Source organism: Manacus vitellinus, unplaced genomic scaffold (genome assembly GCF_001715985.3).
Source record: "Manacus vitellinus isolate BGI_N305 unplaced genomic scaffold, ASM171598v3 scaffold_23_pilon, whole genome shotgun sequence".
Classification (NCBI taxonomy): Eukaryota; Metazoa; Chordata; class Aves; order Passeriformes; family Pipridae; genus Manacus; species Manacus vitellinus.
The window spans coordinates 945,036-970,530 of record NW_021939718.1 but is presented as its reverse complement, the minus strand read 5'-3'; the positions used below and the strand labels follow the sequence as shown (position 1 = coordinate 970,530).

Sequence of the window (25,495 nt, the reverse complement as noted above, 5' to 3'; positions counted from 1 at the left end):
AGCCCTGTAAAAACTCTAAGGCGATTTTCACAGAGGAGTTAGTTAGTAATTAGCAGGTGGAGAGCGCTGTTATCTCAGAAGTTTCATTAGCAGTCAGTTAATGTGATTTTAATTTCCAAGAACATAATGGAAACAAATATGTCTAAAAAAATTCGTTCATGTGGTTCCTGTACTCACTCTTTCAAAAGCAGCTTTTTATTACTCTTTATCAGATTTACTTTTAGGAGTTATATTCTATGATTTTTTCTCCTCTTCCAGTGAACTTATTGTTTGCTTAATTAGATTTTCATTCTGCTTCTGAATTTGGTAGCAGAGCTGCCATTGGCTTTAAAGGCAGTTGGGTTATCCTGTGGTACTAGAGGCTAATTATGCTGATTATTTCTAACATCTTCTATGACTCTTTTCTCTTTTCCTTTGCATGCGTGTTGAAGTGACAGAGTTAACTCGTTACAGACTGAAAGGTAATTTGCGAGACTGATTGCTGGTTTGTAGACACAGAGCTATGACTAGTCGAGCCTAAAATTCAAAACATGAAAAGGGTAACATTAAAGTACAAAGGATTTTCTGAACTAAATTGTTCTGTTAGGATGATCAGATAATAGTTTTAATTCATAAGGCAAAAACTTGTCCTTATAATAAAATGTCACAATGAATTCTGTTATCAGACTATTTTCTAATCTTGTTTTCTCTGTTGGTGTATTTTCTTTGTCATAATTGAGGATTATCAATTATCATAATTGAGGATTTAGCTCCTTGTTGATGCAAGGCATTTGTTTAGGACATACAGCAATGCCATACCCCACAGAAAATATTTAATATAAGCCTAGGTGTCTAATATTAAAAAATGGGTGTCCTGCACATGATACTGGCATGTGCAATCAATTCTGCACATCTGGACTATATTGTATATGTTGTTCCTGTTATGGCCATGTGGATGCAGTATGTAGTGTAGGTCTGGGGTGTCTGTGATGTACAGTTAAACACATGGAACTTAAGTGACCTCTGTTTCTGATATGAGGCTTCACACATATGGAGCAGAAACAGTAAAAATAAAGACAACTATGTCTTCACCATGCTTCTCTTGCTCACTCTTAATACAAAAGTCAAAGAATTAAGAAATGGGAAAATGTTCAACACTGGGGAATGATGAAAGAAAAACAAATAAACTTATTGGATAGAAGAAGGACTCTAAGCTGGAGTAGAGTGGCAGGGGGGGATCAGGGGAAGGGAAGCATACCAGCCATGAAAGAGGTCTGATGTGGAAAGTGAAGTATTACAGATCTTGGGTGAACTGATCGGACTATAACACAAGGGAAAACACAGGTTAGGAGTGAAGCTAAAGGGTCTATATTTGCTGGCACTCTCTATGGAGATCTAAACTTCAGTAACATTTCTGATATGTAGAGGTGTTACAGCTATTGATGATGTTCATCATTACCTCATAGTGTGAGGTTTGAATTTGTAGCAGTGACCTTTTATTTAGTTTTATGTGATTTAGTAGAGATCTTTCAAATGGATCTAAAAATAGTGTATTTACTACAGATCCAGTGGAGTCAATTTGTTTTGTAGGAATCGTGATTCTTTCTTCATTTCTTTTTAAGTCTTATTAAAAGTAAATTGACGTAAATTGAGGTAATCATGTGATGCTGTTTGAACAAATTAAGGTATTATGTTCTCAGAAAAATCAAGTTCTGACTGTCAGGTCCTGGTCCCTGAAAGTGGTGGACATTTCTGGCATCTAGCAATTTTTCAGTATTTTCACAGGGCAATACATGCAATCATCTTTCAGGGTTACTGTGAAGATACATATTTTTTTATAAAGTAATAGAATGTTACAGTGCATAAGCTGCCTATAAGAAATTAATAATTCTATATTTGTAGCAGAATCTGAGGTGTGTGTCATTAAGGTTTATGATCAGGCACTGAAACATGAGCAGGAGATGAAATACTGGATCATTTGTTGTTCTTTCTTACTCATTTTCCCTTCTGTACTCAGAATGGCACAGTCTGCAGAACATTAAATGTCATCATAATAAAAACACATAATGAAGATGAAATGAGATTCCTTGACAAATCTTGCTTTTGGCATTTTCTAATTTTTCTGTGCTATGGTTTTTTTTTCTAAATTTTCTTTAGTCTTTTTTTTCTATACATTATCAAATGTAACAGTTGTAATTCAAGGCACTGTCTTGCAGCTCTAATAGTAAGGTAGTAAAAACAGATTTTCTTTAAGGCTTTCCAAATTATCTTCCCCATGACCTTTTTCTCCTCCATATTTTAGAAATGGAAAATTATATATTTCTTGTACAAAATTAGTAGAGAAATAAAGAAATTCTTCTGTTATGCTTGAAAATAATGAAAACGGACTTCATTGTTCTTCATATTTGTCCTTCTGTTTTCCATTTTAGATGTGGAAGGTTTAACTTCACAAATTATTATTGATGCTAATGATGGAGTAAGCGGAGTAGTTGAATGGGAAAGTACCAAGTAAGTCTTGTCTCTTTGAAGAACTCTCTGTGTCAGTTAATGATTGGAGTTGCTCAGTAATTTTAATTTTCAGTTAACAGTAGAACTTCTATTAACAATAGGGTCCCATATTTGAGATGGCAACACATCATTCAGTTCAGTAGAACTGGAAAGTATAAGATAATTCTCATGCTGGAAACTAGCATTTACGTTATGTTTACTCAGAAATATTATGCTACCATGTAGTTATTTTCGCTGCTGTCCTTTTGTATTGTGAACTTCCATCCCTCCTGCAGCCTCCATCCTTTGCTCCAGCCTCTGCATCCATGTAAACATACACACTGGCATCTCCCAGATCTTTTTAATCTGATTTCCAGGAGCTAGGAAGAAGGCATCCGTGACCATAGACAGGCTTAATCTGCCACTAATAAGCAAGAAAAAAACGACAACATCCTATAGGATTTTTACATAATTCCATTTACATAAGAAACAAAGATAAAAAGGTTGCATTCGACATTGGTGATGATACTGCTACTGTAATGGTGCCTTTTACTTATAAGGCAGAGGGAATGATTTGAAGTGAAAATATAACAATTATCTACCATTTTATTCAGAACAACATGCTTAGTGAGCATTGTCTTGGTTTTCATTTTAGTTTTGAAGTTAATGAATCTCATGGGGATTTGACAATAATGGCATACCGAAACAAAGGATCTTATGGGAATGTGTCTGTATTTTTTTATGCCCAAAATTTGGAGGCACAGCTGGGTTTGGATTTTAATGTGACCTCAAGGGTAAGAGTTCTGAATCTAGTAATTTTCATTCCTTCAACTTCCTTAAAAGAATGTCCTCTTGTTTATTTTGCAGAATGATCACTAGTACAGCTAGATTTTTCAGCATGTTTCAGTTGCTTTGATCATCTGAATAGATGATCAAAGAGATTGAATTAGTCATCTTATTTTACTCTTTCTTTCTTTTTCAGTACTGAAGCATTTTTAAATATAAGACACATTGTAAACTTTCAACATCTATTTCAAATACAATTTCCTTAGACTAGAGCATATAAGATTCCATCTAAGTTTTAATATTTTTTGCAACAGAACTCTCAAAATGAATTGCTCTTGCTTGTCCTCACTCTGCAGTATGCTGAACTATTTTGCTTCTATTTCAATCAATTTCTAAGAGACATAGAAAGTACAGCTCTTCTTGCCTCCTCTTTCCTTCCTAGCTAAGACAATTCTGCTTTGCCTTAGTTTAAAATTTCTCTGTATATTAACAGCTGTTGAGTGTTCAATGCTTTCTGTGCTTCAATGCTAGACTCTTTTTTTTGCTGATGGAGAAAGGAATAAGTCTGTTGTTGTTACGATTTTTGATGATGATATTCCTGAAGGTGTTGAAAAGTTCCAGTTAATTCTAACAAATCCCTCTCTGGGCCTGGAATTAGGGAAGAACACAACAGGTAAAACTTAGTTTTGATGTTCTCCTTCTTCAGAATTGTCATTTTAGTGACAGTGATTTTAATTTTGTTCTTCTGAATATTTCAGAAAACACCATAGCCCTGCTGTGGTAGATTATTAGTCTCTTTTGGAAAATTCTTAAACATTCCTGTGAAATGTGTAAAATTAACAAAATAATATATAAAATAAGGAATCAAAAATTGCAGACGTGAACTTTTTAATAAGACAGTCTGAATTCTTCCTTTCTAGAAATATTTCTAGATAAAGCAAATACTTACATACTCTCTTCAAGTAATATCAACATTATACACTAAAGGAAGAGTGGATTCATGTATATATGTATTTATTTGTATATGTGTACAATTATATTTTACTGTATTAATTAAAGAATATTTCCATCATTTATTTCTCAAAAGCCACAGTTACTATATTTGCCAATGATGATGGACATGGAGTTTTGTCGTTCAATAACAGTGATCACTTCTTCCTGAGAGAGCAAACAGCTCTCCATCTGATGGAAAGCATTGCAGTATTAAATATTATTAGAGAACCTCCTCAGGGGATATTTGGAACTGTGACTGTTCAGTATCTTGTAAGTGAGATTAATTCTTCAGAGCCATCGGTGGATTTGACCCCTTCTCAGGGATACATTGTACTGGAAGAGGGAGTCAGATTCAAGGTAATATGATAGTTATTACCAAAGAAGTGAAGAAAGTTTTTTCAAAGTTTTTGGAAGGCTTTCAGAAATGTCCATGTTTTTTTCATGTACAATTTTTTTCTGATGTTTTCCTTCATTCTTGGAGCTAACTGAGTCATGGGAGCGCATAAAAATTGAAGGTGCTTTGTTGTAGATATTGTGCTCTTTGTAATAGATCAGGTAAACTGAAAAAATATAAAGGGTATATAATATTTATATATGCATAGGGCCACTTATTTGTATGTATTTAGTACGTAGCTGAAACACAAACTTTGACATGAAGTCATAATTTACAAGTCTAAATAGTTAAAGTGGGAGTAAAGCTCCTGTTCTGTTATGTGGCCTGAACTGAGCAAAGTATGCTGCAGCAACGGCAGAAGGTGAAGAGCTCTCAGAGTCATAGAAATTGAAAACTGCTTATCTTTCTAGAGTATTAAGCTCACTGCCTCTCTGCTGTCCCCACAAGAATGTCAGCTAGAAAATGAGCTAGCTTACGTGTGTGAAATCCTGACTGCTCTGAAGTTTAATGCTTGCTTTATTATATTTTATTTTATTATATTTTTTCAGTGAAGCTGGGGTCAGTAACAGGTTAGTATATTATGGTTAGTGGAGTAGAATCTGAAACAAACCTTGCTGGAAAGGCTGGTTTTCAATTTCTTGACCTGAAGTGCCTTTGGAACCTCAGTGATGGCCAGTTTAGCAGATCTGTGGGAAGTGGCAAGTAAAAGATTTCTTAATACAGTCTCTAAATATGGTTCTTAGGATAGAAATAAAGAGAATGGAAAAATAATAATTTAAAAAAAGTGGTTATGCTTGTGTTAGTGTTGCAAGGTCAGCAGAGGAATGACTTTAGAACCTGAGCCTGAACTGTCTCTGCCTCACTCCAGTTTCAAGAGCTGCTGTTGTGCTGTCCAGAGCTGTGCAGAGAATGAACAGAAAAAGCAGCAGGGTCTGAATAGTATGTCATCATTAGCTGTCAAATCTCAGCAGCTTTATGTGCTTGTTTTCTTGTCAGACTCTGCATATTTCTGCAATCCTGGATGGAGAACCAGAAATGGATGAGTACTTTATTGTCACCCTGTTCAATCCAACTGGAGGAGCCAGACTAGGCACAAAAGTGCAAACTATGATTACGATTTTACAGAACCAGGCTCCACTGGGACTTTTCAGCGTCTACCCACTTACAAATAGGTACTAACTTTTTATTCTATCAGATACTATTACTGCTATACAGAAAAACAGAAAACCACTTAAAATGTTGATTTCTCTATGGATTTTTTTCATGAAATGGTACTTCATTAGTCCCTTAACATTCCACTAATAATAATAATCCATATTAAGAGCTCCAAACCTTAGATCAGTGCTCAGGAAATCACACATTTTACAATTTAAGTTTTTTAAGCTTGTGTGAGATACACTCTGACTCAGGACTGTTTTTCAGAACCAAGTGGGCCATATTACCTGGACAAGCTTGAGGAGTGGGCCCATGGGAATCTCATGAGGTTTAACAGAAAAAGTGCAATGTGCTACACGTGGGTTAGAGCACCTGTGGCTTATTAATACAATAAGTAAATAAATTATACAGACCCGGCTAACTGGTTGGGGGATCAGCTCCAAATCCTCTTTATTCAAATGAGACAACACCTTATATATGTGGGTTCAAAGTAATATGTGAGTCTCTTGACCCATTACCATGGATTTCTCACTACCTATGTGTGAGAAATAAAATCTCCAATTCAAGTAATTTCCAGTTAGAATTTATTATATGGTGAGAGCAAAAACAGCTCTGTGGTGTCCAAGCAGCCGAGTCCCAATGACTTGGGAGGCTTGTGACACACCAAAGCAGACATAGTATCCTACTTTTATTCCCAGCTACTTAATTAATATTCATTATACATAGGCATAAACATTATACATTGTTAATTCAGACATTTAACAGATATTTTTCTTACACAAGGGTGTTATCTACTCAAAAGCATAAATAATATAAATTGTTAATTCAGACATTCAACAGATGTTTTTCTTAAACTCAATTATAAATTCTCAAGAAAGGTGTTATCATCTAGTTAACTAAACAGAGTATGTTCACTATAAATTTTGTACAAGGTAAAAGGGAGGTAATTTGTTTTATGTCTTTATAGGGACCCAGTTAAGTTTTACAATTTGTTTTCTCTTCTTTCTCTAGGTTATCTGACCTTACACTGTTTTCTTTTTAATCAGCTCGAATCATTCTTTTAGTTTATTACACATGTGTGGGAGTACTTTGGGAATTCATTTCCCAGGGTGTTTCATCCAGCATCCTTCCTAAAACCCAACTCCTACAGCAAACCCCAGTATCAATCGAGGCTGGGGGATCAACAAACCAAGCACAGCCCTGCCAAAAACAACTTGTGTATGCTGGTGGGTGAGGGGCTGGAGATGAGCCATCAATGTGCACTCACAGCCCAGAAAGCCAAGTGTGTCCTGGGCTGCATCCAAAACAATGTGGGCAGTGGGTTGAGGGAGGTGATTTTGTCCCTCTACTCTGCTCTGGTGAGATCCCACCTCGAGTCTGCATCCAGCTCTGGGGTCCCAGCACAGGAAGGATATGGACCCGTTGGAGCAAGTCCTGAGGAGGCCAGCAAGTTGATCAGAGGGATGGAGCAGTTCTGGGAGGAAAGACTGAGAGAATTGGGTTTGTTCATCCTGGAAAAGAGAAGGCTTCAGGGTGACCTTATTGTGACCTTCCAGTACCTGAAAGAGAACTTACGAGAGCATGTAGTGACAGGACAAGGGGAAATGGGTTCAAATTGAAACAGAGTAGGTTTAGTTTAGATATTAGGGGGAAATTCTTTACTGTGAGGCTGGTGAGGCACTGGAACAGGTTGCTTGGAGAAGCTAGGGTTGACCCATCCCTGGAAATGTTCAAGGCCAGGCTGGATGGGGCTCTGAGCAACCTGGTCAAGTGGAAGGTGTCCTTGCCCACCCATGGTACAGGACAGGGGTTGGACCTAAATGGCCTTTTAGGTCCCTTCCAACCCAAACCATTCTATGATTCTGTGTTTCTGTCATATGGAATGATGTTTTGAGAAATCATTCAGCTTTAACTGTATGGTTGATGTCTTGAATTTCAGGGTGGTTTAAGATTTTGTTGAATTCCCTATAATTTTGCCAAGGTCTTGTGTTAGGAAACACTGGATAACCTTAATCAATGTCAGTACATCAGATAGCAAAATCAGTGTTTTCCTTTTATTGCATATTCTGCGCTGGAATTGTACTGTAAGAATCTTGTTTGTATACTATAAATATAATGCTTTTAAAAATTTATTTTCAATTCTCACATTTAGGACAAATATCTTCACAGTTGAAGAAGCCAACACTACAGTTTATTTGAAAGTTTCACGGAGTAATGGGCTCAACGTGTCTGTGAGTGTTGAGTGGGAGACATTGTCGGATACTGCATTTGGCATCAGTACGTTCACTTTATTGAGAGTGTCCATTGCTATTGGGTGGAAATAGCCAGAGACTAGCCAAAAATGTAGGAGATGTAACTTTGGAATATAACTCACCTATTCAGACTTGATCACATAAATTAATAGATAACAGAGCTTAGCTACTTAAGAGTCAGCTTGTCATCAGCCACTGCTGCCAGAGTTTCAATAATCTGTATTGCTTTTCTTGTTGTTCTTATATTGTCACTAGACCTTTGATTTATAAAATCTGTACTTTTTAACTTTGGATTTTTCTAACACAGTGTAAAAGACATTTTCTGTAAGCATCAGCTGACTTAGTCAGTTTAAGAATCTTAGTGCCTTGACTGCTTGTTGAGGATGAACACATTTTGTAGTTTTTGTGTCACTGTTATTTTTTTCTATCTAGCTAATTTTCTCACTACCCAAATTCCAGACTGAGTCACCGAATCACACTCAAATTGCCTGTATATCTTCCACGTGTAATTGTAGTATATGAGGAATGCATTTATTGCTTAACTCTCGTTACAACCTCAGTGCTATACCATTTCCATGCATTTGCATGCACTCATACCAGCTATCTAAAGACAACCTCAATGTTTCTGATACTAGGTGTACTTTTGTCAAGTAAATAATGAAAATGGCATTGTAAAAGACCTCAAGGATAAGTAGTTTTTTATTTTACTGTATTGCAGGGGGTAGTATCAATGTCCTGTCTGTCTTGCAAAGCTTTGTGGAGCAGTCAGCAGCTAGCTGGTGTTTTTTTCCATTCGGAGAAGTTCTGTATGGTGTGCTTTTGCGTACGCCTCCAGCTGTGTTTTCTACTCTCTACCAGTGGAAAGGAGTTTTTGTTGCTGTTGAGGTAAATGTTTGCTTACAAACACCAAGTGTGCTACCTAATAAAAAATTTTAATCTGAATTCTACTTTTTTATTCCTCTCTCAGGATTTCAGTATGTGGAATCCTAAGAGCTGTATGTCTTTCCAAATACGTGCCTCTCCCTACCTTGTGATTACTCATGGAGGAGCCAGACAGGGAGCTTCCAACAGCAGTGTGTATGCATTCATGCCTGGACGCAAACTATTGAAGGTAAATCTGTTTTATTTACAAAATCATGAAATAATGGGGTTAGGAAGGCCCTCCACTCCAGCCACATTTTAGGAAAAGGCACTCTGTGCTCAGCTGGTCTGGGACCTGAACACTATACGTGACTTCAGTGCTGCAACTTACTGTCCCGGTTCTGGCCAGGACAGGGGCAATTTTTGCAGTAGCTAGGAGGGGACATGGCTGGGACCCACAGGTTATTCTATACCACCTCAGAGGGGAATGGGGCCCTTCCGCAGGTCACGGTAGCGTGCTGGTGTTTCTTCTACGTGGTGAGCGCTTTCGCGTGTGAATCATCCAGCTCTCTTGTACCCTCAGTTTTTAATACTGTTGCTGTTATTCTTCATTTTCTTCTCTCGTTGTTTTATTCTTATTATTCTTATCTCAACCCGTGGTCTTTACCTTTTGTGCCTCCAATTTTCCTCCACATCCCACCACAGTGGGGAGAGGATTAAGTGAGTGGCAGCGTGGTTTGGAGTATTTCAGTGGGAACACTAAATTGGGCAATACCATTCCTAAATATAATAACCACAGTTATTACAACTGGATGTCTACTGTGTTGTTATATCTTGGGGGTGGGATAAAATGACCAGGAAAGGGAAGAAAGAAATTGTGGAGCAAAGAAGTCATAGAGCATTTTCTGAAAAACATATGATAAGTCATATTAGTGTTGGAATTACATCTATGAAATTTTTTGTACTTTTTTTTATATATGGTTTGTATGTAATTTTGCAGTTTCTTAAAAATGTGTGTGTATATGTATAAACTTGTTACTTGAAGTGACTTCCAAATACCATTTTACCATACATCCCTTGTAGATACAGACTCTTTCTATTTTGGATACCAGACATGTCAAACATTTTACTGTGGATGAAGAAGACTATTTGGTTTTTGTGAGTCACACCACCAATTTCAGTTCCATCCAGGTTAGAATACACTTGTCTTCTATGCCTTTGATTTGGGTAATTTGGTTAGCTTTGAGTTTGAACTCTGAAGGGATAATTAAAAAAAACCAAATATGTATTTCTGAAAATTGCCTTATGTTTCTATTACAGATTTACAGGACTTAAACTTCTAGACTTGTTTAAATGTAACAACACTCCTACATTAACATGTAGTTTATACTTAGTTTGATTTTATTGCTAGTGTTACTTCTGTTTTAAAATCTGTCACGTTAAACACCTGTAAGAACAGAGAGAGCTTTTGACCATAAACCTGGTCATCTGAAGACCAGGCACAGATGCTTACAGTAGTGTAGTTACTTACCAATGTGCTTCTACCTTAATGTAGGATTCACCTTGGAAATGAGGAATTCAATTCATTACAAGTCATCCTAATTTATCATGACACTTAATTGCTTTTCTCTTAGTGCTAGTTATGAATATATAATAAAAAATATTTCATATTTCCACAGGTTTTCCAGTGGAATAGAGATCTATTTGTGCTGCATTATCAACTTCCAGTTTACAGAGCTCTGAACATTGCCTTGTTTCCTCGAGGAGGGATTATGTACCTAGTAGTTTCTTTTACAAATAACACCCAGAATGTGCTCTTGTACCAGTGGTTGAATAATGAGTTTAGGAGTCTTCATCAGTTACCAGCAAAAGAAATCAAACATATGGAGACCTGGATTTCTGGATCTGATATCTACTTAATTATTGCAGAAGGTATTTAACAGAAAACAAACACTGAGTTTTCTAAGTATATACTGCTTGTTTGGTAGCAAAGGCATTTGGGATAAAGGAGTTTAGATAAGGATGAAAATATTACTGAGGGGTGACAATTTGATGATAAGTATCTTATCAAAGTAATCTGTATTTTGTTCTTCAGAAAATAAAAGTACTGTGTTTGTTCTCAAATATTTATGAAACCAGTTAAATATTTTCCCAAGAAAAATAGTAAATAATAATTCCATTCATCTAGCTGCTAATTACACCTTTCTAAGCTTTTCTGAGCTTTGTGATATGCAAAGATCATTGTTCAGCAAAGGACATGAGTTTTTTTATTACAAGTACGACCTTTTAGGCATTCTTTTATGTCTGCATCCCTATGCCTATTTAAAATTCTATATTGCAGTTCATAGGTTTCTTTACAATTGACTGTTGTCTGTTGGCATTTTTAGTGTTCTTATATGTGAATGTGTGCAGAAAAGCCCTTAAATGGTGTAATTAGATGAATCATGTGATGGAGATAAGTTGTGCTGTGGAGTTATACACGAAGTAAAAAGGAAGTTACAATCATTGGTCTCACTTTTTAATTAAAGCTGCTAATCTCTGCCTTTAAATGGCCACTAGTGTGTGATTTTACTAATAGGCAGCAATATAATGTAAGTTTTGTGATTTTTCTCCTTTGTAGAATCTGGAAATTCTTCTGAAATATTCATCTGGGAGACAGGGCAGTCTGCCTTCAGACACTTTCAGTCTCTTCCAGTCTGTGCTGTAAGACATATCCACGTTTTCAGGCCTCCTTCAGGTTTAGGTAAGACCTCATGTATAGTACTGGAATTGAATGTGCTCATTTTTTAATTTTTTTTTTTTTTTTCCGATTTTAAGAGGTACTTTAACAGTTGTGCTGCCAGGGGCATTTCTGGCCTTACAAGAAGAACTTATGTCACTGAATATTTCTTTTTTTCTCCTCGTTGCTCAATGTAGTTCACATCCTGCTCTCTGATAAGGACACAACAGCCCTGTATTCCTGGAACTCAGAAGGGAACCAGTTTTCCATGATGCTGGAAGCCCCATATGCAGATCATATCTCTTCAGCCACTGCAAGGTCTCTTAACTCCAACAAGAGCTTGATTGCTCTTTCCAGAGAGTCCAGTTCCCAGATTTATGAGCTCACCACTATCTCCAACCAGTCAGATTTTATACCTAGGTAGGTTTTTTGTTTTATATAACTTTCTCCAGGTCTTGCATTCCTTTTAATGTGATACTGTTTTTGTTACAACGGAGACCATTATAGACTTCTGTGGGTGTTGTGCTTATTAACACTAAAGAGAACGTTTCACAGGTAGCTTTAGGATCTCTGAAGTCAAAGTCTTCACAACTGACTTTAAAACACAGAAAGAAGGAACTTGCAGTTATGACTCGGTGTCAGTGTAGAGTCGTGACGGCCGATAAAGATACAAGGAGTCAGTTATGTGCAGAAAACACGCCTTCCTCTTCTTTATTTTCTCATCTGCTTTTTTATACCCTTTTGCCAGCAGCAAGCACTATCCTTATTTTTGGTAAGCAAGCAACAGCGTTTTCATTGGCTAGGATCTATGGGCGATACATTTGGCAAAGCTCAAGGCCTTACTGCAGTTCCCACATCCTAGGCCTACCAACTTTACAGCCTGCCTTTGTTTTCTCCATTAGGGCTACGTACTGACTTCCTTATCATCAAGGATACACCCGAAACTTTTCCCAGTCGATATCTCCATCCTGGGAGCTAATAGACCTGCTATTAACCCCTTCAACTTGGTATTATTAAAACTTTTATTTAGGATAAATTAAATTACTTTAATAAGTAATTTCAGTTACTCTGTGCTCTATTGTAATTTAAAAAAAAAAAGGACATTTAACCCACAACCTTTAAATGTCAGTTACTTAGGAATACAGGCAATAATTTCAAAAATGCTCATTAAATTTACAGTACTGCTTTCAAAGTTCATTAATCAGCTATCCTCAGTTTACAGTTTATGTGTTTGTTTTTATGCTAGTTCAGGTGAATTGATATTTGAGCCTGGGGACTTGGAAGCTGTGATAGCAATAAATATCCTGGATGACATCATCCCAGAGGAGGAAGAATGCTTTAAAGTGTGGCTGAAAAACCCTAAGGGAGGTGCAGAGATTGGTGTTCACAGTTTTGTTAACATAATTATTCCTTCCAATGACAATGCCTATGGAGTCATTGCATTTGCTCAGGTAAAACCTATAAGGTAAATAATTAAAATATGTATTTATAATTTCTGAATAATGGAAAATAAACATACAAAACCTGTAAATTAAAACATGTGAAGGGATTGTTTTTCTAAAGACTTGTAGCAACCTAAGTTAGATGGTTATTGACATCCATTTAGCATTGCTATTTGATTATATAGATGCAAGATGATAGAAACTCAGTTCTAGTCTATCCGTATTGTGGAATTTTTAGAATCCCCTTACATTTAGAATAACATATTACTTTAACAGTTTTTCAACTACCTAAAAATTTAGTTTTTAGATGGCTTATATGATGTCATCATAGAGTTGCTACTGATTGGTTAATCAAGGGAATTAAGTAAAAATCCTTTTCCTTCTCCTGATTTGTACCACAAGATGAGCCTATCTGTCTGAACAGAATAACTTGGAAAAAGTGTCAGACTAAACGTATTAGTTAGAGTGGTTAATTCTTATATCATCCAATATTGTAGAAGTTATCTAAACAGATATATGTGTTAAATATATGAAACACAGAGGAACTGTTACTGAAATGAAACATTGCATCTGGACTTGTGTAAGTGGTAACTGCAGTAAAAATATGTCTATCTTGAAGGTCTACATGTTTGTTATCTACTTCAAATGATTTGGACATAAAATACTGTACTAAAAAAATAGCAAAAAGCGTTGGGGTTTTTGCCTTAGGATAAGGAGGTCTGACATTTTAGATTTTTAATGTCTATGAAGCTTAAAACTGTTGAATACTTCTAAATTAAGAGATACATTTAATCAATGGACTTGTATTTGGCTGTTTCAGAGTAGATTAACTTATTGATGCTCACTGTCTCTGGCTCCCTTTGAATACCCAGTTCCCTAAAGAAACTTTTCTTTGTAAGAAAATAATGTTTCGGTTCTGCTACTGTATGTTTTCCAGAGTTCTTTATTTAAGCAAGTTGAAGAAATGGAACAGGACAGTTTAATCACATTGAATATTGAACGTTTAATAGGAACATATGGACGAGTTACAGTAGAGTGGATTGCTAATGGGAGCACAAGTGATGTATTTCCAACTTCGGGAATGGTATGTAATAATATCACTGTTAGTGGGGAAGCACAACAAGAAGTGCTTGTTGTCTGTGTTGTCTCAGACATGGTCTATGTTGTCTCAGACAATAGGTACAGATGTACTGAGAGAGAAGGATAATACAACATGTTAGATTGCCCGACTTCTCTGTTAATTCCTTCTTTCAGGTCCTTTCCTCTGGTTCTGGCAATTTGCACTTCTGACTGGCACATAATACCTCAGCATCACTCCTGTACTTCTAGAAACTGATATTGCAGTGCTGTCCAGGCACTTGAAATACTTACCTGTAGTATCCTGTTCCCATCTTCCTTTCTTCCTGCAGTGAGATCCAGCTACTATGTCAAATCACTTGCATAGATGGGAATCTGGGAGTGTTTGCCCTTTTTTCTGACCTTCTCAATACAACGGGGACCTTAAGTGGCCGACGAGAATGTGACAAGTTCCACTTTCCTCTGTTTCTAAGACTCTTCAGATTTCTAACCATTAAACCCCAGCGTTTGCTGCCAGCCAAAGCTCTTGGTATGCCTTGGGACCAGGAGGAGCCAGGTTCTGTAAGGCAAAGCCCACCACCTGGTGGCTGTCTGTAGCAGACACAAAGCCCTAAAAAAATGTAGAGAAAAATCAGCGGAAGGGAAATGAGTGATGCCAAAACTGGAATATAGATATAGTTTAGATACATAAAGCATGTATCAATCATTTTGTCTGAAGAAAAAAAACAATTAGCTTCAATTAGCTGTAATTTTGATAGATGTTATATGTTCATCTTGCATTTGACATATATATGTGGTGGGTTGACCTTCACTGGCTGACAGACTCCCACCTATTTCTCTCTTACTTCCCCATCTGAGCAGGATGGGGAGAAAAATAAGGTGGAAAACCTTGAGATAAAGGCGGTTTATTAAGAAAAACAAAAGCCATTGTCTACCTGGACTTCTCCAAGGTTTTCAGTACAGTTTCCCACAGCCTCCTCCTGAAGAAACCGATGTATTATTCTGTACCCGGGAGGTTGTGGTAAATAGCTCCTTTTCAGACTGACAGCTTTTAGATTGACAGCTGTCAGAAGTGTGGACCCTCAGAGATGAATACTGAGCCCAACCATATTTAGTATCTTTATAAGTGATCTGGGTGAAGTTTGCTGATGAAGTTTGCTAATGATACCAAACTGAGTAAGGAAGTGGACACTTTGGAAGGGAGAGCCACCCTGCAGGAAGACCTAGGTAGGCTGGAAGATTCACCAGACATGAGTGTAAGGTCACTCTGGAAAACATAATCCAGGAGTGCAGCACCCACTGGGATCTACCTGGCTGGGGAGCAGCTCTGGGAAAAGGGATCTGGAGGTCCTGTTGGTCATTAATACCCTCAATATGAATGAACACTGTGGAAATCCACCAGATTGTTTCTGGGTTGTATCAAGAAGGCTATCCCCAGCAGAAATAAAGAAGTCATTATCCCATTCTACACTTGTCCAGCTACACCTGGAATACTGTGTTCAGTTTTGGTACCCGCTGTGGAAAATAGATATGGACGGGCTGGAAAGGGTCCAGAGTTGGCCACAAATATGGTCAAAGGACTGGGAAGCCTGTCATATGAGGAAAGGCTGAGAGAACTGTTCAACCTTGAGAAAAGAAGGCTGAGGAGAGACTTTATCACCATGTTCCAGTATTTAAAGTGTGGCTACAAAGGTGACTTCCTTTTTACAAGGTGTCACATGGAAAAGACAAGGGATACAAGTTACGTCTGGGGACATTCTGACTGGGCATAAGAGGAAAACTTTTCACCATGAGAACAATCATCCATTGGAAGAATACCCCCAGGGAAGTTGTGGATTCGCCAACATTGACACTTTCAAGATTGAACTGGACAGGGTGCTAGGCCATCTTGTCTAGACTGTGCTACTGCCGAGAAAGGTTGGACCAGATGATCCTTGAGGTCCCTTCCAGACTTGTATTCTGCGTTTCTATAAGATGTTTCTATATGTGTGTGTGTATTTATGTTTTATAACTGATAGAGTTTTACAGAATAAAACAGTTGGTATAACAACATTGAGAAGAAATTTGACTTTTTTTCCCCCCTCCCTCTAAAATTTTAGATTACATTTTCAGAAGGTCAGGCCCTGTCCACAATCACGATGACGATTCTTGCGGACAGTGTTGCAGAACTTTCAGAGACTGTGGAAATCACACTCACCCATGTCACCACTGTGGGTGTGGAAGATACCACAAAAGGAGCTGTTATTGATCCCAAGAGGGCAAGAGCTGTGCTTACCATTTTACCCAGTGACTCTCCACATGGTGTGATTGAGTGGCATATGGAGTCTCTCTTTGTTAAAACCACAGAGCCAGAAGGTAAGTCTGTTTCTTGATTCTTAGGAAGGTATGTATGTTTTTTTCAAAGTCAGCATTGTTGAAGCTTTAACAGTGGTTATATATATATACAATACTTACATTATTTATCTCTTTCTCAAAACTTTTATACTAATATCCCTTAAAATATGTCACTGTGATGTTACATTACATACAATTTATGCTGTATTTCACATTTCACATATCAACATTATCCACCCATTATTTAGGAGGTAAGTTATTATTATCTTGGCATCTTGTGTTGCAAATCACTGATGCATAAAATACTTCTGTTTTCATAAAAAAGCTGAACTTGCCCGTTTAATGGATTCATATATTATTTAAAATAATTTACATAGAAAGACTTTCCTCTTGAAGTGGCTCAAAAGGGAAAGTTTTTTGCTCTGTGGGATAAGAGAAGGAAGGAAGCAGATCAGGAGCGAATTTGATTGCAATGAAAAAGTGAAGTGGTGTTTTCTACTCACCAGATGCACGTTTGATTGGGTTGTGTTAGTTTTCCTTTGGCAGTTGGCCAGAGGAGAACTGCCATGATGCTCAGGCTCCTGCCCTCCCTCCAGGCTCAGGAAGCGAAACAGCTGATGCTCTGGCATTATCTGCAGCCCCTCTGCAGCTGCCTGGTGGGCTATTTGTACTTCAACAGCCCAGTTGAACTTTCCTGACACTTCATTATTCTGTCCATATTAACAAATTGCATATATGAAAAATACAATTTCCGTCAGAGCATATTGTTGCAGGTAAAACCTCCTTACCGGTTCTGTTTCAAGTGTTACCCCTTTTTTAGCAGCTGAAAGTATTGTGAAGCTGAAAGTATGTTGGTTTCTTACGTGCACAGACATTAACACTGAAGTTAGGAATCAAGGAATGTTCTTAACTTTCATTGGTTGCACAGGTTTTTTTTCAATCTTTAAATGTTATATTTTCTAATGAATGGTATACAGATGATAACTGGGAAATAACATCTGAATAATACAAGTAACAAAAACTGGTTCAAAGTACAAAGTATATGAATACTTTTTATCTCTTTCTGTTTCTCCAGTCACAAATCCAACACTTTTAACCAGACAGTGTGTTTCATCATTTATTGGAATTTCTGCTAAAACAATCATGTCTTGATTTTTTTCCCCTTCTTGTTATAGGGCAAGTGAATTCAACTACTCTTACTCTACAAATTGTTCGAGAACAAGGATTTATTGGAGAGCTTGCAGTTCATTTGAGGACTGCACCAAACCTTGAATTCCCCCTCTCCAACCGAGCAACAGAGAATGAGGATTATATACTGGAAAAGAAAACAGTCATTATGGCTGAGAATGCAACAACAACTTCTGTCACAGTCATTATTTTACCTGTAAGTAACCTCATTAATAGCCTTAGCTATTAATGTCCTTTAAGGAAAGGGAAAAGGTACTAATTTTATACTAGAAGTATATTCTTGCAGCCACCTCTTTCAAAACAACTTGAGTGTTCATCACTGAGTATAAATGAATGAATGAATCAAATTCTTTGTTTTGTTATAGTCCCAAAATGAACTTATAAAAATGACAAAGGAAAAGTTTATAAATGTCTTAGGTGCTTTTTAGTTTGCCAACTTGTTGCAGATTTTACAGGGGATTTATTTTACTTTATATGCTTCTTAACAGATTTGTTCTATATTTCAGAAAATGTTATTTTTTTCACGAAAAGTAGATTCTTTAAATATATCTAAAATGGAGGTGTTGCTTTTCCATTTTCAACTTAGTTTCTGAGATCTAGGCAACTTTCTTCTAGTTAGCAGAAACAAGTGACAGCCAGCACTGCTTTCCACTCTTCTTGCAGATCTGCAGTCTGACTGCGAGCTTCAGTTTCTAAAATCAGCAAAAGTAGTCTTCTTCACCTTTCATGTAGTATGAAGCAAGGAGTTGATTATATGCTCCCAAATGCTGAAAATTTTTGAACAGTAAGCGACCTACAAGAGTCACCTTCCTGCATGTATTATAACTTAGTGTGTTTTACTAAAAAAGTGACATTTAAAAATATTTTTTCAGGACAATATTCCAGAATTACAGGAAGCATTTATAATCAATATTACTGATGTGCAACTGGTCACTTCTTCATCTGGAAGTCAGCCAAGTGTGAAGAGGCTTGGGTTAGAAATAGCTGAAATAACAATTGAGGAAAATGATGATGCCAGAGGAGTATTTAATTTTAATGTTACAAAGGTAAGTAAGTCTGAATGAAAAATATTTAAAATAGCATTCCAGCAAGAGAGTCTGTTTCTTCAGTCCAGTTCTGAGAGTGTTCTGATAGGCTTTGTGGCGCTAAATTGTTCTGGATAAAATGACCAGATACCGGACAAATGATTCCTTCTTAAGGAATCACATGTGATATGCAAAATTTATTAGGGAGCTGGCAGTGTTAAAACTAGTGTCATAAAAAGGGACCTCTGGAGGTCATCTAATCCAGACTTGGTCTAAGCAAGGTCAATGCTAAATCTAGACCTTTTACGAGTAATTATGTACTTCTTTTTTTTTTATTGTTTTTAACTGCAAGTCAATGTAAAAAAAAAGTTTCCCGAGACAGCAGTTTATTTTTGAATTTACAGGATATCACTGGAGCTGTTGCTGGTTATGAGGTACCACCACCACAGAATGTACTGAAACTTCCTGTTGTTCGACAGGCTGGGAGGTTTGGGTCAGTAACTCTGTACTGGGAAGCCATTAATTCAACTGCCAGCTTTGAAGACTTCACACCATCATTTGGAAACCTTACATTTGCAGAGGGGCAGGTATGCACTTGCTGAGAGTTTAGCTGTCTCTGAGTTACCAGCTTAAGAGTTTCAGCTGTTTTCTTCTAGCAGAGTTTGCATCTTTTAATTGAAAACATTTTATTTATGGCCTTGTGTGTATGAATGGTGCTGCCCACTTCAGTTCTTTAACATGGAAAACACAATATTCATAAGCATTGACCAAGTAGGCTTGTATGCCTTTGGTACTTCCAGAAATGAGGACAACCCTGTTTACACTGGAATTTGTAGCATAATCCATCTTCTCTATAAATTCTCAGAATAAACCTGTATGTTTTCTTAGCTGTGTTCTACATATAGTTTTAAATTTCATGACGCACCTGAGAATATTTAATGTAAATGAGAGATTTTGATTTTGAGTGAATAAAACTGATCTTTGATAAATAGGAAGATATACTTAGTGAGCAGAATTTTGACTGAAGTATAATATGTTCAACCTGCACTTTCTACTAAGTACCAAAGCAGAGCAGTCTACTGGTTTTAACATACAAGATTTACAATGATGGACTTAAAAACTACCCTCGAAATTATATCTTCTTATTAGGAACATAGGAGTACAAGAAGAAAAATGAACAACTGAAAAATGTCTGTTTATCTATTACTTGGTACAATTTACCTATTTTAAATTTCAATATTTTTCAAACAATTCACAGAATATTATAAATGAAACTTTGTTGCTTTTTTCTAACATTTCTGCAGGCTACAGGAGAAATAGAAATCACAATAATAGATGACAGTGAAGTTGAATTCCTTGAGATTTTCAGGATTACCCTGGTGAGGGTAACAGGTGGTGCAAGACTTGGGAATGACACCCTGGTAACTGTTGCTATTCCTCCAAATGATTCCCCTGTTGGAGTATTTGGGTTTGAAGAAAAGAAAGTGAGTTTGATTTGGATTGCAGTCCTTTCTGCTAAAGCTGAGTAGTGGGTTTGTGTCACTAATACATAGCTGATTTTTGTAAGCCTTCATTGCAGTTGAAGACATTACTTCATTGAAAGGATACTTGTGCTTGTCTTCATCTGACTGTCTGGTAATAATATGCTAATAACAGTGGAAGTGCTGCTGCATAAATACAGATTTATGCATGACTGAATCAATTTAATTCAGTATGCTAACAATTCAGGACATCCCAGCTATGATTTTTTGTGGTCTGTTGAATATTAAAATGGTTTTATAATCTACATTAGTGAAAGTAAAGTTTGGAAAAAAATCACAAAACATACTTCATCTTAGTTCTTGCAGTGCTTCTGCTCTTCATTTTGCTGGTGCTGTGCTTGCTGGTGACTCATTGTCTGTAATTGTTTTGAATCATAAGGCATACAGAAATAACATGAGTGACTAATCTTTGCTAGCAAAATTCAACACATTCCTTACGTCTGTTATCTTCCTGTTCATTTTCACTTTTCTCATTGTTTTGGATTGTCTGATAAAGCTTTTTGTTTATCTAAATTTGGTATCAATGCCTTTTGATACAGCCTTTCCCACACTCTCCTTCTCTTTCTCCATCAGGTAACAGTGAAGGAACCTCAGACACCTGATGACTCTGCTGGAGTTGTTTTGGTCACTGTAAGTCGGAGTCAGGGAGGACAAGGAGCAGTTAAAGTATTATGGATTCTTGAGGAAGCAGCCAGATATGATCTGACTCCTTTAAATGGTACCCTTCATTTCAATGAGGTATTTCTGATATTGCTCTAAACTATTTAGTATTAGATTTATAAATATTTTGTTCTACTTGTGTGTGTTTGCATGGTTGTTGTTAGATGTTTATAGAACTAGAGGGTTACTAAGTATTATACTCTAGAAAGAGGTCAGTTTGAACTGGTGGAGTTAGCAGTATTCAGTGTTTTTTCAAGCAGTAAAGGAAAACTGACATACTCTTTTTAAGGCACCATAATGTAATCATCAGGAAGGTAGGCTCTTCAAATCTCAATTTTTTTTACAAATAAGAAAGAGGAATCAAAGTGTACTGAATGTGAATAATGATTACAGAAACCTTTATTAGATTACAGTGTCAGGCAATTGAAAAAGAAAGTTTATGTTGAAAGGGTGAGAAGGATAAATGGATGCTCAAAATCTGCAGATTAAAAAAAAAAACCAAACCAAAATAAAAAAAACACTTCAGTAACTTTCTAACTGGACAGTGTTATTTGATTTATATTTCATAGCATGTTAAAACTCTGAGGTAGGAGTCAAATATTGGCTACTGATACTATCTTATTATTTATCTTTTATTGTCTACTCAAGATATTTAAGGAAGAGAAGTGTTTTAACAAAGCATAGTCTGTTCACTCTGAACAAAGCTGTTCTGCATTAAATAGGCATTCTGGTTGTTTTACTTTTAATCAGCTGGAAAATTGATTTTTTTTTAAGACCACCAGTATTTGGTAAAGTTTTTCTATCATTCATAGCATGGGAACTAGACAGAAATTTGCTGTGACCTAATTAATCCTAATAATGTGTTAACCCTTAGAATGTGCATGTACTATTGAATATGCACTTTCTGATGGAAAAGATTTTGTATATAAAGTTTCCTCTCAGTTGAAGGTCAATACCTTCAAAGTAATTTCATTCTTTATTGAGTTGAAAATAGCCGGGGTATTTCTACTGTGGCACATAATGTTTGAGAGACAATTTTTACTACTTATTAATCTATGAGAAAACATTTCAGCCAGATCAAAAATTTAGTATTTACAAAATTTTAGAGAATATGTCAAGCATCCTTAACACTTGATATGTTAAACATATATATATAATGCTATACTTAGTTTAGTTTCATTTAATGTATACACATATCTTCTGGTCTTTACATGATGCAGACTGAATCCCAGAAGCTGATTGTTTTGCATGCAATACAAGATGGTCTCCTGGAGGGGAATGAAACATTTACCATTCAACTTGTCTCTACTGGTGATGCAGAGATATCTCCTGTAAATGGTAAAGAATTTATTCAGTATCTTCTATTTGGAGATATTCCATATGAGAACTCTTCTAAGTCTGTTCATAATTTTTTAGTCTGCAGTACTTAAGTCTGTTCATATTATTTTAGTCTGCAGTACTTAAGTGTTTTGTGTACAGCTATTTGGTAGCAATTTTGAAAGTCTTTTTCCCTAAGTTGTTTCCTTGCCTGAAGAAATCAAAGAGAATTCTATGGGCCCTCTGTGAAGCTGAGTCTTAACCACTCATGTCAGAAAATTTACAAAAGTTAGCTCATTGGATAGTTGTCATTTACCATAAGAAGCTTTGTTCTTTTCATAGGTTTTGCAACTATTATTATTTTGGGAGATGAAGGTGCTTCTGGAGTGGTCGGGATAGCCTATTCATCCAGGGATGTTCTGATTGGAGAACCTTCAGGAAATTATAATGGAACTGCTCTTATTAGGTGGGTATATCTCTCATTTTTCCAAAGGAAGGACAACAACTCAAATTCAAAAGCTATGAGACTCCATATTTGGCAAGAATTTATCAAGTGCTGCATTTCACCGTCACTTCTATAATCAGAACTATTTTTAAAATTAGATGGTTGGTTTTAAAGAAGGGCAGAATGTACGATGTATGTGTCTTTTCAGTATTACTGGGAAGGTCCAAATATTCCTCTCAAATTATTTATAACATAGTTTTCTTCTAGCAGAATTTGCATCTTTAACATTGATGCGTTAAAGGAAAGAGGATCGTAATGAAAGCAAAGTGGCAAGGGAATCAGTGACATTTCAAGGTGTTTTGTGTTTTGTGCTTTCCAGAATTCAATTTGGAATTTGTGCTTGAACAGAATTTCAGTACATTGCTGGGTTGTCTAGAATAAACAATATGGGAACTTGGGTTTTGGTGGAAATAAGAAGCAATTGTTTCATTCAGTCAACTGAAAACAAGGAGAAGAAATTAAGACATTCCCATACCTTCTAAGACCATTAGAAAAAAGGATTATGACACTTTCCATTGGCGAAATAGCAAATATACACAACGGAACAGCTTCTTGTGCTGCTACAAGAAGCCCAGAAAACAAAATGAGGCCTTGTGCTGCAGGTGGTTGTAGATCATGTGGGAGATCATGTTATGTGCAGACAAATCTTTACCATGACTTAGTTCATCAAGTCAGATGTTATGTGTAGGGTTTTAGACAAGTATCAGACAAAACATTTCTTAGAAGATCTCACAGCGGTATTCTAGTGTCCTTCTGCCTTATAAACCAAATTACCTCTGGGCATTGCCCTAAAGCCCAGTTTCTCTTCTGCTTTGCATATCTTTTCTCTGGAAAAGCAGAATGGAACCTAGAGAAATCAATTTTGAGACTCCATCTTTGGCTATATATGCAAAGAAACTAGAAGGATTTCTTGGTAAAAATACAGCTTGAGATGTTGCCCAAACTTCAGAAGTGTTACTGCTTAAAGATGGAATTCTAATGATCTTAATAGTGATCAAGTATGTTAAAACTCAAGCTTCACAGTGCTAATAACATTACTTTCATGCACAACATTATGATTTACTCTCTCTAGACTGGATATTAAATACTAAAGGTAGAAATAAAATCTGTGTTTATGTTCTTACCTGCAGCCTCATACGTGGCCCAGGGATTTTTGGGGAGATTGTAATATATTGGAATATAACACCTCCTCATCACACAGAATTTACTGAGATATCGGGGACCTTGACCATGCGAGATAGGCAGTCTGCAGCAGTTGTTCTAATACAGGTATACGAGAGATGTTACACCAGTAGCTATTTCAAGTACTTACTTTTGTTTCCTTAGAATCTTAGTTAGCAATTAGTTATATCTTTATCTCTGGAAATGGTTTGAAGCCTTTTAGCTTTTGTTGGTGCTTCTCCCCAGGTTGTAGATGACAACTGTCCTGAGGAGAAGCATTACTACCAGTTTCAACTAACCAGAATCAGTGGTGGAGGACTCATAAATGAATCTAGCAGCACAGCAAATATTACCATGGCTGCCAGTGATTATCCATATGGAGAGTTTGCATTTTCCCGGGAACTGTTGCTAACAATGGAAGAAGAAAAATGGGTATTAGATTAAAATTCCTTCTTATGTAAAATTTCTGATAGATATCAGTTTTGTTGCTAGAATTATGCTTAACTTGAGAAAGAAAATAAATTGTCTCCAGAATTATTGTCTGCAGCTTTTGGAATACTCTGAGAAAGAAGGCTTTCTGCTAAGGTTCATGTACTGTGTACTTAATAAATCAAATTGTTGTTATGTGTTACCATTGAAAAGGTCCCTTTAGAACAGCCTGCTAAAGGCAACTGTAACAGAAAACAAAGCCATTTTTTAAAGAAAATGTCCTCTTTCCCTCAGGTTAACATCACTGTTGTGCGTTCCAGGGGATCCTATGGCAAAGTACGTCTTTGGTTTCAGATTTTAGATGGGACTGCAGAGGAGGGAATGGATTTCACTCCCACAGTAAGGGAATTGGTGTTTGAACCACAGGAGGAGAGTAAAATGATTTTGATTGAAATTCATGACGATGATTTTCCTGAAGGTCCTGAAGATTTTTCAGTGATGATTACAGAAGTGGAACTCCAAGGAAGGTAAAGATAAAATTCTCAGTTGATTGGTTACAAGCAGAAGAACTATCTTTGGATTCTGATCTGCCTGTATAAAGTCATTACTGTATTTCTTCTGTTTTACTGTAAAATTCTGTAAGAATGCTATTGTTGTAATCATAATAGAAATTGGATATATGGTTAACCCAATTATTTTAACATTAGTATAAAGATATTGCTTATTAAGATTTATTAAAGTTTGAAGTCCATACATTACAAACAAGTTCTCAAGTTGCAAGAAATTAGAATAAAATGAGAAAGAACAAATAAAAGATATGCATTTCTGTGTATAAACTACTATTTTTGCATACAAAATAATATGAAAAAATGTGACAAAATGTCTTCAGCAATAACTGTCAGACAGTGAAAGTGTTTGCAGTAGCTGACAAATTGTCATGTACACACCTTAATACTTTCACAAGAATTTTAAAGTGTATTTTTATATAATTTTCTTTCTTATGTCCTTGCAAGTGGATTTGATTTTACTGTAAGAGAAAATGGTCTACAGGTGGATCAGCCTCCAATAATAGGAAATATCTCCACAGTACGGATCACTATTGCAAAAAGCGATAATGCCGAAGGCATCATAGAATTTGATCCACAGTATATCCTTCTAGAAGGTAAGTTTGCCTCAAGTTTTCACTGTGG

General features: G+C 36.4%; 1 protein-coding gene across 1 annotated transcript in view; it reads left to right on the top strand.

Annotated features, from left to right (window-relative positions):
• Window positions 1-25,495, top strand: part of ADGRV1 (adhesion G protein-coupled receptor V1) — a 263,198-nt gene that overhangs the window by 73,267 nt on the left and 164,436 nt on the right. Inside the window, exons 43-68 of the mRNA XM_018072867.2 lie at window positions 2,409-2,487; window positions 3,122-3,260; window positions 3,784-3,925; window positions 4,340-4,602; window positions 5,636-5,811; window positions 7,947-8,071; window positions 8,765-8,931; window positions 9,014-9,157; window positions 9,991-10,098; window positions 10,587-10,839; window positions 11,528-11,650; window positions 11,824-12,046; window positions 12,873-13,077; window positions 14,006-14,152; window positions 16,245-16,500; window positions 17,655-17,863; window positions 18,540-18,713; window positions 19,097-19,279; window positions 19,997-20,176; window positions 20,807-20,971; window positions 22,114-22,231; window positions 22,553-22,676; window positions 23,846-23,984; window positions 24,123-24,308; window positions 24,600-24,832; window positions 25,319-25,467. Of these exons, the coding sequence (XP_017928356.1) occupies window positions 2,409-2,487; window positions 3,122-3,260; window positions 3,784-3,925; window positions 4,340-4,602; window positions 5,636-5,811; window positions 7,947-8,071; window positions 8,765-8,931; window positions 9,014-9,157; window positions 9,991-10,098; window positions 10,587-10,839; window positions 11,528-11,650; window positions 11,824-12,046; window positions 12,873-13,077; window positions 14,006-14,152; window positions 16,245-16,500; window positions 17,655-17,863; window positions 18,540-18,713; window positions 19,097-19,279; window positions 19,997-20,176; window positions 20,807-20,971; window positions 22,114-22,231; window positions 22,553-22,676; window positions 23,846-23,984; window positions 24,123-24,308; window positions 24,600-24,832; window positions 25,319-25,467 (4,410 nt within the window). The remainder of the gene's footprint in view (window positions 1-2,408; window positions 2,488-3,121; window positions 3,261-3,783; window positions 3,926-4,339; window positions 4,603-5,635; window positions 5,812-7,946; window positions 8,072-8,764; window positions 8,932-9,013; window positions 9,158-9,990; window positions 10,099-10,586; window positions 10,840-11,527; window positions 11,651-11,823; window positions 12,047-12,872; window positions 13,078-14,005; window positions 14,153-16,244; window positions 16,501-17,654; window positions 17,864-18,539; window positions 18,714-19,096; window positions 19,280-19,996; window positions 20,177-20,806; window positions 20,972-22,113; window positions 22,232-22,552; window positions 22,677-23,845; window positions 23,985-24,122; window positions 24,309-24,599; window positions 24,833-25,318; window positions 25,468-25,495) is intronic.